The 10,739-nt window shown below is 41.9% G+C and overlaps 1 protein-coding gene across 1 annotated transcript in view; it reads left to right on the top strand.

The window, feature by feature from the left end:
* Nucleotides 1–7,463: 7,463 nt before the first annotated feature.
* The window catches only part of ZNF827 (zinc finger protein 827), a gene marked incomplete at its 5' end in the record, with an annotated part of 70,147 nt that continues 66,871 nt past the window's right edge, over nucleotides 7,464–10,739 (top strand). Inside the window, one exon of the mRNA XM_008935213.1 lies at nucleotides 7,464–8,474. Coding sequence (XP_008933461.1) covers nucleotides 7,464–8,474 — 1,011 coding nt within the window. The remainder of the gene's footprint in view (nucleotides 8,475–10,739) is intronic.

The following is a 10,739-nucleotide window of genomic DNA, read 5'->3' as shown; positions in this document are numbered from 1 at the left end:
GGACCACTTGAACCACAGAAGACTTAAAGCTGATTCCCCTTTCAAATAGAGCTGTGGGGATAACAGTTGGTCTCCCACATATTTAGTTTGTTCTCAAATTTGTAATAATCTGGGAGAGTCTCAATCTGATATCATAGCTGGTTTTAAAGAAGAGGTGCTTTAGTGTATAAATCAGTCTGATCACTGTCTTGTGCTTTATGAAAGGAGTGTTCAAACTCCACTATAGGTTATTGGAGGATGTTCACAAGGGCCTGTGGAAGAAGCTTTCAATAAGGCTGGCTGTGGTATTTTGCTGGGTGTCCATAAAAGTGTTGCAAGAACATTTGTTCCATAAAATATCTTCTGTAAGGAACATGATTATCTGTTGTTACACTGACACTTTGTGTGGTTTATGGCTCTGTCTTGGGGCTACCAGCACACCTCTGCAGCCTAAGCTGACTTCAGAAATACTTGTTTCTTCTGCAAACTTCAGTCATAAACATCAGCTGTCTTTGTCTACCCTTCTCTCCAGGAATTCTAGGAGTTGGTCAAGTCAGCTGATGAAAGCTTTTTGTGTAGGATGCTCTTTGGTGGCCTGCTGGTTGAGAAATGGTCTTCAAAAATATTCCCATCCTGTAGGGCCATGTGTGTTCTGATTCATGCATGGACCTCCAGTTCTTCAGCTCACTGAGCCTCAAATAGTGGCAAAATCCAGCTCACCAAAGAGTCAGACAACAGAGCAAACAATTTGGTGGGCACAGAACCACCACTTCTGTTGGTCTTGAGCTTTTGGCAGCATAACAGTGTCTTCTGACTGCACTCTGAGGCAATGCCTGTTCATTTGGTGCTTAAATTCTCCAGTCCCAGGGTGAGCAACACGCCTCAAGCACTCATCCCTCAGCCACTATAACCTCCATAAGCCTAGAACAGAAGAATAATTAATCTTTCTGGGAGGCAAGATATTAAACATCATCATCCTAGGAGTTATCTCTTAAAGAATTGGTTTGTGGGAGATTAGATTTGTTGTCACTATAAGGTCCTGTCCTATGGTCTGTCAACTGCCCTGAGAACCTTCATCAGGTAGTGACAGCACCTCAGGAGATACCATGGATTTCTGTCCTCTTCCAGGGATACTTAGCCAGTAAAAGAAAGGTCTTTTTGGCAGCTAATGAAACTCACTTGACACATTTATCCTGGGGCTCAGGGCTGAAAATAAAAGGCCACTGTCTCCATTTCCCATTTACCACAAAATTCTTCTCCTCTGAGGGAGAAGAGATCAGGGCAGGTTGTTCAGTAGTCCATCCTGCTTCCTTCTTCTTTGGAAGAGTCCATCACACCTGGATTCTGCCTTTGAGAGGACACTGAGATGCTGCAGACAGATTTTTGACCCTCAGTTGTTGTTTGGGCATTGGCAAAGCTGAATGTGTGATGCTTCTGCACATTCACAGTTGTTTGTGCATATGGGCAAAGCATCTTGAAGAGTTCCAGTTACTGCAAGTTAATTAACTTTCTCTAATCTTGTTCTCCTTGGAGCCCTTTTTCTTTTTTTTTTTAAGAAAAAAATCCTACCCAGTACTAGAGAAATTGCTTGGGAATATTCTGTGGCTTTCTGGTTAGTGGATTTTTTCAAAGTCACTTTAGGTTAGGGATAAAAGTAGAGGATATAGGCCTTGTCTTTAAAAGCTGTGCCTTTCTTTCCCCCTCCTTCCCACCAGTTAGGAAAAATCATTATTTTAGAAGATGTGGAGATGAAATACATGGTCCTACCTAGGGCTTCTTTGCCTGTCTGATTGTGTGAGGGTTTTCACACACCTCAAACACAGGGGAGAAGGGCAGAACAGAAGAGCTGTGGCTTTTTGGCAGTTCCTTCTTACAGCTGTGCTGCTCTCTCTAGGTCAACCTGCAGTAGAGAAATTTGGTTCAAGCACAAGCAATGCTGCTAAACCATTTTGTGGGGAGGTCAAGAGTTGAATAATCATCCTGTTGATAAGTGAGCGAGCCAGAAATTCCATTCAAAGGGGACAGTGACTTCCTGCACTACTTACCTATTATAGGTCACAGAAACCATGAAGGAAAAATGGGGGACTGAGGGCACTCTACCACATGACTGTTTATGTAACTGTGACTTTTAAGCTGTATTTGCTGCTGTTGGAGTTAAGGCAGGCCTTTGTGTCTTTATTAAAATCATGATTTTCTTGCAAGCATCCCTGTGGGAGAATGAGCATAGCTGCTGCTCTGGATGTATAGTCTAATCAGAGGTGGCTGTAAGTGCTTTTCAGAGGGGAGCCTGTGGGCTCACAGTGTGCCCAGCATCCCTGAGCTAGTCCCACAGCACTCACACCCACGTGGGCTGCTGGGGGTGGCAACCCACAAAGCTTGTTCAAGCCCCAAGAAAGGACATTTGCTCTTTTTTATTTGAAATACTTAGCCTGAACATAAAAAAAAAAGGGTAGTTTGTAGGCAGCTAGATAGAGCAATTTATCCAGGGTACCACAGAATAGGCTTCCCAGGCATGACTCCTGCTTTTAGGCCTGTGTGAGCTGCTTTCTAAAGTACCTGGTTGCCAAATCAGCAAGAGTTTGTGTGAAGCTGACACCCAGGAGACAATGGGTATTAGAAAGTGATGTAATATTAGCAAGTGATCTCTTGCAGTTATTTTTTATCGTGGCCAAAATGATGCACTGACACAGTGTATGTAGTTTACCTAAAGAGATCTCTCCAGCCCATAGCTCCTTCCTTCTTCTCTCCTCTGTATTATCTGCTCTGATGGGACACTTTTGTGGCTGGTAGTTCTCACCTGGCCTGTGGCCCAAACCCTAATCCTTATTTTAGGGTTCTAAGAAAGCAGAGAGGGAGGAATAGGGCCAAATATGAGCACACCCATTGACTGTCTCACCTCTTCCTTGTCCATGAGTAGTTAAATGCTTTTACAGTTGTCCAGGCTTCTCAGTTTGTCCACTGCTTCTCTTCATTCACTCCCCTTTCCTTTCTCTTCTTGATAAAAGGCACAGGAGGCCAAGTTCTGGGTTGCTCAGGTGTTGTCCCTGCCTTCTTTTTGATGCATCTGCCTATTTACTTGGCCTTAAACTGATTGCTCATCTGAGTCACTCTTTGTTTCCTCGATGGCTTACTGCTTCATTTAAGTTTAATGCATCCTTTTAAATTCTTCAGGCATCTTTGCAGAGCTCCTCAGTTCCCTAGTGTAAACCTATCACTTAATCCTCCTGCTTTCAGCAGGCCTAGGTATAGTGTTTAGGCTGAGATAATACAGACAATGGTTTGTGCTGGGCATTAGAGATGGAATGAGGTAAACTGTTAGGGCAATAAATTAGAAAGATGACCTGGGTGCCAAATAACCAATAAATGTAATTGTAACTTGCAATTGTAAGATAATAAAAATGAGGTTTGGCTCTCCTAGCCCTTGAAGTCCTGGTCCTGTAGATGCCCAAATCTGTCTTGGAATATAACTGCAAAAGTCAGGGGAAACTTAATTTATCTCATCAGCAATTTTTATCTGTGCATTTCTTTGAAATTGTTTGATTTCTACCCACTTTTATATTTGTTTAAATTTTAATTCTCTAATCCCATAATTACAATTTCCATATGTTTCATATCACTGCAGCGTATGGATTTGCAATGTTAATTCTGTATTGAAGTTCTTCAATTTACTCATTGAACCAAATGATTAAAGTGAAATTTTATCCCTCTTAATATGAAAATTCAGTCTCTTTAGGTTGGGTTCCTTAGTGGTTAGTCTCTTCTTGGATAGCCTCTGGTGGTCCAGTGGTGTTCAGTTGTGTTTTCACTGCCCATTTCTGTTGCTCAGTGCCATAACTTGGAAACTCTTCCTTTTTTTCCATGTGCTGCACAGACCATTTTTTAGATCTAGCCTTCTACATTCATATTTCTCCACTCCAAGTCCTACAAAGTGGAACTGTGGATCTTCTCACACTTACCACTTTCAGGAGTGGTGTGTGTACACAACTTTGGGTACAGCTGAAGTTTCCAGCATTTGAATTGGGTGGCTCAGTCTGTAAGTCAACAAACGTGTTTGTCTTTTTCAGTTTTCAGATATAAGTAGTTTGGGCAAGTTAATATTTACATTTCTATTGATATCAGGGTTAAATTCTAATCACCACTCTAAGTAAAAGGGCAGATGCTCACAAAGTGAAACAACGTATTTGGAGATCAATAAGATTTGCCTGTCAAACTGATCTCTTGAAAAGAAAACAGAATTTCTCTTTGTTTGAAAACAAACAGCTGAGTGGGTGAAGGAAGGAAACTGGCACTTCTTCAAACAGTGCTTCTGCACACATTTGTGCCTTTGCCAGAGCTGGATATTGGGCTGCATCAGTGGCAACAGCACTTTGGTGCCTTTTGTCACCACTGACAGGAGTGGAAATATTTGCTTGAGGCTCCTGGGTGCTGTGTGATGATGATGGGATGGTCCTGGAGCACTCAGGACACCTGAGACTTCCCCTACCCTCTGCCAGTGGCAAATGGTTTGGGAAGCAGTTCTCCTTCCAGAGCTCTTTAGCATTTCAGGCTGCAATGGAAATGAAATGCCAGCAGGTTTACATTCATAACTACAACTGTCATAACAAACTATGGTATGTTTATGGTGCAGTGTCAAGGTTTAGGGTCAGGGCTGTCCCCAGACCTGTAACAGATGCTCCCTGTTAACCCTGTTAACCCCCTCCCTCCACCCCCGAAATGGAAAGAGAAAGGGAATAAGGGAGAGAGACTGATCAATTAGAAAAGAGAACAGCTTTAATTAAAATACTACTACTAGTATTAATACTAATATTAATAAAATGGACTATATACAAAACCAGTATCGAACCCAACTGTGAACTTTAGACAGTGCACTTAGAAGAGCTTCAGCTGAGAAGTAAAACCACTGAACAGCCTTAGTTCTGTTCTACCCCAAACCAGGACAACTGAATGGAGAAATTTAAACGTGGTGTTACATTTCTGTTCCTGTCTTTCAAGGACTTCTTACTGGAGCTCCTTAGCTGTGTTGCAAAAGAATGGAAAAACATGTCCTGCAGACCTTCTGCCACAGATGTAAGATACAGCTGAAGTTTCTTGTCAGAGACATGGAGGTTGGTTCCTGTTTCAGACAAACCTGGTTTGGGTGTCCCCTGAGCTCTCTGAGTTCTGAGGGAAGGTTTTATTTAATTTGAAATCAGGAAAGTTGGTGGGTTGGGCCGATTTCTCCTGGAGCTCTCAAGTTTGTTCAACTGAGAGGCTCAGAAGTCAATGTGAATGAAAGTCCTGCCCTGAAGGCCTTGAATGGCAACTCTGTTTAGAAATTAAATTGCCAGGCTTCACAGTTATGCTTCTAAACCAATTCACTGGTGTTTAAAAAGGAGGCTTGACTCAGCTCATAAGACACTGGTGCTGCCTTTTTCAGCCTTAACCTTCCAGCCTTAAAATACAGCGGACTTGGTGCTGCAGTGATGAGGGGAATTACTGAGAAGGAGAAAATTGGAACTGTGTCAGCACTTAGGAGTCTGGGTGCAGAAAGAAACTGCACTGGAGGAAACAAAAATATCAAAGCTGGCTTTTGGGATGGAGATACTGCCAAGGAAATTTTCCCTTTGTTACGGAGCCCACTTGGAGGTTTGAGGTGGGTACAAGTAGATGAGCAACAGGAGAGGGAGCTCTCACTGTGTTTCCCAAAGAGAAGGAAAATTCCCCCACAAGTGTCTTGTTCCCCAAGAGATCATCTTTAGAGAGGGGGATAAAGAGTAGAAATACATGTGAGTATTTATTTTAAAAAATTTTTAATTTAATAATTAAAAAAATTACTTTTGTGGTTAGGACAAATACTGGTGCAAGTGAGAATGAAGAATTTGTCCAGGGCAAGTAGGGTGAACAACACTGAGAGATTTGCAAAACAGGGTCATTAACTGGTATCTGAAAGGCAACTAGGAAACACAGCAACATTGAGGTGCATGGCAAGGAACAGAGAAGTTTGAGGGTTTAGTAAGCTGGGGGTTTCTCCAAAACAGAAACCTACTGCCTTTTGTAACCATTTACACTTAAATATGTCTATTAAAATAGTCATAAAAATAAAATCAATTTTAAAAAATTCAATAAAAATAGTCCCTTAAATATGAGGGACTATTCCTCATTTTCTGTACCACATAATTCAAATAAAAATCTTTGCTTTCAGCGTGCATGTTGGTGTCTCTGCACTCATGGTACCTTTGACTGGGTTCCTCCTCCTTAAATTCATCAAAGCAATAATAAATCGAAGTTTTTTTTATTCATCAGCCTCTCCCCAAGTTTTGTAATTTGCTGGAATTAAATAGGGAATCAGGGCATAATACATAATCATAGATGCAGTGCATATCAGGCAGGCTTATTTCCAGAATGTCAGTGGAGGGTTAGATTAAATCCTTCTGTTTTGCTGTAGTATGAGTTACAAAGATTCTTTTGTAGCTCGGGACGCCGAATCTAAAAGGAAAGAATGTGAGAGGTATCTGGCAAGAGAAGATAACATGAATTTAATTCTAGCATTGCTGTTGTTCTTAAGTATGTTCTGATGGGCCAGCAAGATCTGCAAAAAAAGTCTTGGTGTATCTGTTTGACTTTGAATATGTAGCAGGGAGAAGAGCAATCCAGGGTCACGGTGCTTTAAACACTGTCATTTAGGTCTCAGGAGAGACTGGATGTGTTGCAGTTCCAGAGAGGAGAAGATGTAACTAACTGCAGTGAGACCAACACTTTATTTTAGGTTTTAAGCTATCCTAAGTTCACTTTGGGATGGCCTTTAAAAATTTCATGAAGAATGATAAGGAAATGACAAGAAAGTAGTGCCTATAGAAGAAGGAAAAATAATCCAAAGATCAGTTGTGTGTGTGTGTGTGATATTCTTTTCCCAAACAGTTGGAGAGATGAGAGCTTCAGCCTGCATTTGTGTTAGTCATTTCAGCTCTTCAGGGAGGAATTATCAGCACAAATTTTAGTTTAGATAGGGGTCACTGCAGGATTGGGCTGAGTTTTGAAGTCACTGGAAGAAACTGCTTTGAGCAGCTACACACCTGATCTGCTTTTGAAGGTGTTGCCCATGCTAGCTGTACAAAAACCCAAATATTTAGTCATTTGTGGGCCTGTTAAATCCCTGCTTTATACCATAAAGTTCACAGCATCTTGCAGGATGTGCAGACTATACTGATAATTAAATATTTGCAGTATATCAGCATGTATATTTGTCTGGGTGGAGTTTGAGCTGTTTTAGTCACACTGACTGAAAGATGACAGGCTTGTGATTTTATCATCAAATTAAAACTTACTGATTTTCAAAAAAACTTTTTCCTGGTCACTAAATCCAGACTGATGCCAAGTCCATGCTGTTTAGGGAGGGATGTTAGGTGACTATTCAGGAGAGCCATGAAGAGGCCAGACATACTTCATGCTAAGCTGCTGTTGTACATGGATTTGAGAATAATGCTGTTGTTCTTGGCTCCACACAGATGGTACCAGACAGGAAGAAGTGGAAGGTGAGCTCAGTGAAGAAGAACGTTGGTTTGGAAACTCTTCAGAAACTCCTTCAGAAGCATCCTATGGAGAAGTCCAGGAGAACTTTAAGTTGTCTCTTGAGGACAGAATACAAGAGCAGTCCACTTCTCCAGATACTTCTTTGGGAAGTGCGACTCCAAGCAGCAACGCAGCGGAGCTGGGATCCATTGAAAGTGAGGCTCTAAGAGACACGTTGCAGAGCAAGGAGCACCTTTCTCCTGATGTGTCCTCTCTGTGTGAAGAAGAACCTCCTGGTCCAAACAAGCCCCTGAGCAGTAACCTGAGGCGGCTGCTGGAGGCTGGTTCCCTCAAGCTGGATGCTGCTGTTACGGTCAACGGCAGAGTCGAGTCTCCTGTAAATCTTGGCTCAAATCTCTCCTTCTCTCCACCTGCTCATCATGCCCAGCAACTAAGTGTTCTTGCCAGGAAGCTTGCTGAGAAACAGGAACAAAGTGACCAATACAATGCCAGTGGTCACTTTATATGGAATCAAGGTAAGTGGTTGCCAAACTCAACCACCACCTGTGGTTTGTCCCCAGATTCAGCTATCCTGAAACTGAAAGCAGCAGCCAATGCTGTTCTGCAGGACAAATCTCTTTCAAGGACTGAAGACACTGTAAGATTTGAATCCTTTTCATCACCTTTTAGCTCTCAGTCGGCCAGCTCCACCTTAGCAGCTTTATCTAAGAAAGTGAGTGAAAGAAGCATGACTCCTGGGCAGGAGCACCCACCTCCAGCTAGTTCTTTCCTTTCCCTGGCTTCCATGACCTCTTCAGCTGCCCTTCTCAAAGAGGTTGCTGCAAGGGCTGCAGGCACCCTGTTGGCTGAGAAGAAGAAATCACTGGTTGCTGAGGATCCCCTGCAGCTTTCAGAGATGAAACAAGAGAAAGCAACTCCACCACAGTCTTTGGAATTACTGTTGCTGCCAGTCCCTAAGGGAAGAGCATCCAAACCAACTACTACAGGTATGGATACAGTTTGAGCCACTAGGTAGAATGTGTCTGTTTGTTGTAGGCTGTTATGACATTTTTTTGGTGGTTCTGGATTTGGGTTGGTTTCATCTATGATGAGAATAAGAAATAGGTACCTTAGGTAAACAATAGAAAAGCTTTTTAAGATGCTACTCAAAGACCAAACTGTCACAAATATTTCCCTATGTGACAGATATAAGTGTACACTTCAGTACCTTTTTGTTGTTATTATTATTATTCCATACAATGGTATTTCTCCCTCTTACCAAGTTCAGAATAAGTCCACAAAAAACATTTCATGGAGAAGATGAAAGAAAGACTGTTGGGGAGCTCATGATATCAGTGAGCATGTACAAAACTGGTGCTTTTGAAATGTTGGACAAGGGAGAGCTCTCCCTCCTGCTGTCTCTGTCACAAATGGACTTTTGTATAATCACTTACTACCCTGTCCTAATTTACCAGTGTATGTTATTATGTTGCCACTTTTCATTACATTTTTATTGAAGCAGTTTGGTATTTTACAATCCTTTGCTGTTAGAAGGAAAAAAAAAAAGTGAACTGGATTTCTCTAATTTGCCCAACAAGAATCATTTTACACTTCTGACTTTACCAGTTCTAGCTGTTGGATTCCTAGTCAAGGAATCAGGCTTATAGGGGATAAGAATCAAAAATAAGAAGAAAGCTTTCAAGAACTGGCGAGCCATGCAGGGAAATTGAAATGAACTGTCTTCAAAATAAGGAAAAATCAGGTTTCTTTCATCTCTTTCTAGAAAAAGTTCATATCACAACATCATGTTTCTGGTAGAACCTAGAGCTTCAGGTGTATTCAGTGTTCTCCCTGGAGTGTGTTCTGTGCAGAGGGGGAGGAAACATGTCAGATGTCTTCAGAAGATGCACAGAGTGGTCCCAGAGTATTAGAGCTTTATCAGGACCATGAGTTGCCTGTAGAGGTGTGGAAAGCCAGAGGAGAGACATGAAGCCTGACGTGGATGTCATCCAGTTACACTGCCACCTTTCTGACCTCCCCTTTTTGCTTAGGGACACTTTTTGGGCTGATTTTTTTCCTTGTGCAGCTCTTGGCATAAACCCACGGGGTAGAATCTATTGGATGGACAGCAGTGCTCATTCCCCTCTTGGAAGAGGAGGGGAAGGGATGCAATGAGGTGCCAGCTCTTTGCTCTCAGTTACACATGTGCTAGAAATGCTTTGCTGGTGTGCTTTGCCAGGGCAATTCAAGTGGCAAACTACTCTTGGCATGGATCTGGCCTGAGGTTTTCAGTAGTTTAGATGAAGTCCTTTCTGGAGTAACATAAGCAAAGATCTTTTTCTGTGGGAAGTCAGTTTTCTGCTATACTATGAAGTTTTTTCTTTTCTAAATAATTAACCAACTGAGAAGAAAAATCAAGCTGTTGGTTGGCATATCTGGACGTTGATTATGGAAAGCCAGATTTTCTTGATTCTTTCAGCCATGGAGAAATGCAGCTTGTAAAAAGAGGTCAGTGTTTAGTGTGACCTTTGATTGAAGACTTCACTTCTCTAAAAGTTGAGCAGGGCAGCTGTGTGTGTGTGTGTGTGTGTGTCTGCCCTGAAAACAAATGTCACACGTTCCTCATTCCTTTTGCACCTCTGACCTCATGGCACTAAAAGCAAACTCTGGTATTTCATTTTATAATGTTTTATATTTTTATGCCTGTTTGATTGCTCCTTGAGACGTGGGGGTTTTCTTTGTGTCTTGTTCCCAGAGAGACACATCTTTCCTCAGTAGGCATAGCTTGAGAGGGTTTTTTTTTCCCCCTTTTCTCATACTTTGAACTTTTAAGGCACTGGTGAGTTGGCTTTGTTGTTAGGAATCTGATTCACTTCCCCACCAGCAACATCTAGCTTTGGTTATGAGATCAATACTCAGTGAGATTAATTAGATGTCGACAAGTAAGGAGCAGTGAAGATGGAGGCTATTTAAAGAGGAATAAGTTAATAACAAGAGTATGCCTGCTGCTCTTTTGTCCACTGTGTTGAGCTGTTTGCTCAGAATTATTTCAGGCAAGAAGCTGGAGCCATGGCTTCTCTCAGAGCAGTCACCTCTGAAATGACACATCAGGTTGGGTGTTTTAGGTTACAGTGGAGTTGTGCAGAGGAGGATAACTTTTCTATCCAGCTATTGATATTATCAGTGTTATCACGTGCTCGTGTGCTTGGGATGAAGTTTAAAAGGAAGCCTGGAACCTCTGTTAAAGTTGTGATGTCGTTTTTGAAAGAGTG

This window comes from Merops nubicus, unplaced genomic scaffold (assembly GCF_000691845.1).
Source record: "Merops nubicus isolate BGI_N331 unplaced genomic scaffold, ASM69184v1 scaffold2942, whole genome shotgun sequence".
NCBI classification, from domain to species: Eukaryota; Metazoa; Chordata; class Aves; order Coraciiformes; family Meropidae; genus Merops; species Merops nubicus.
This window is presented reverse-complemented; position numbering and strand designations above follow the sequence as displayed.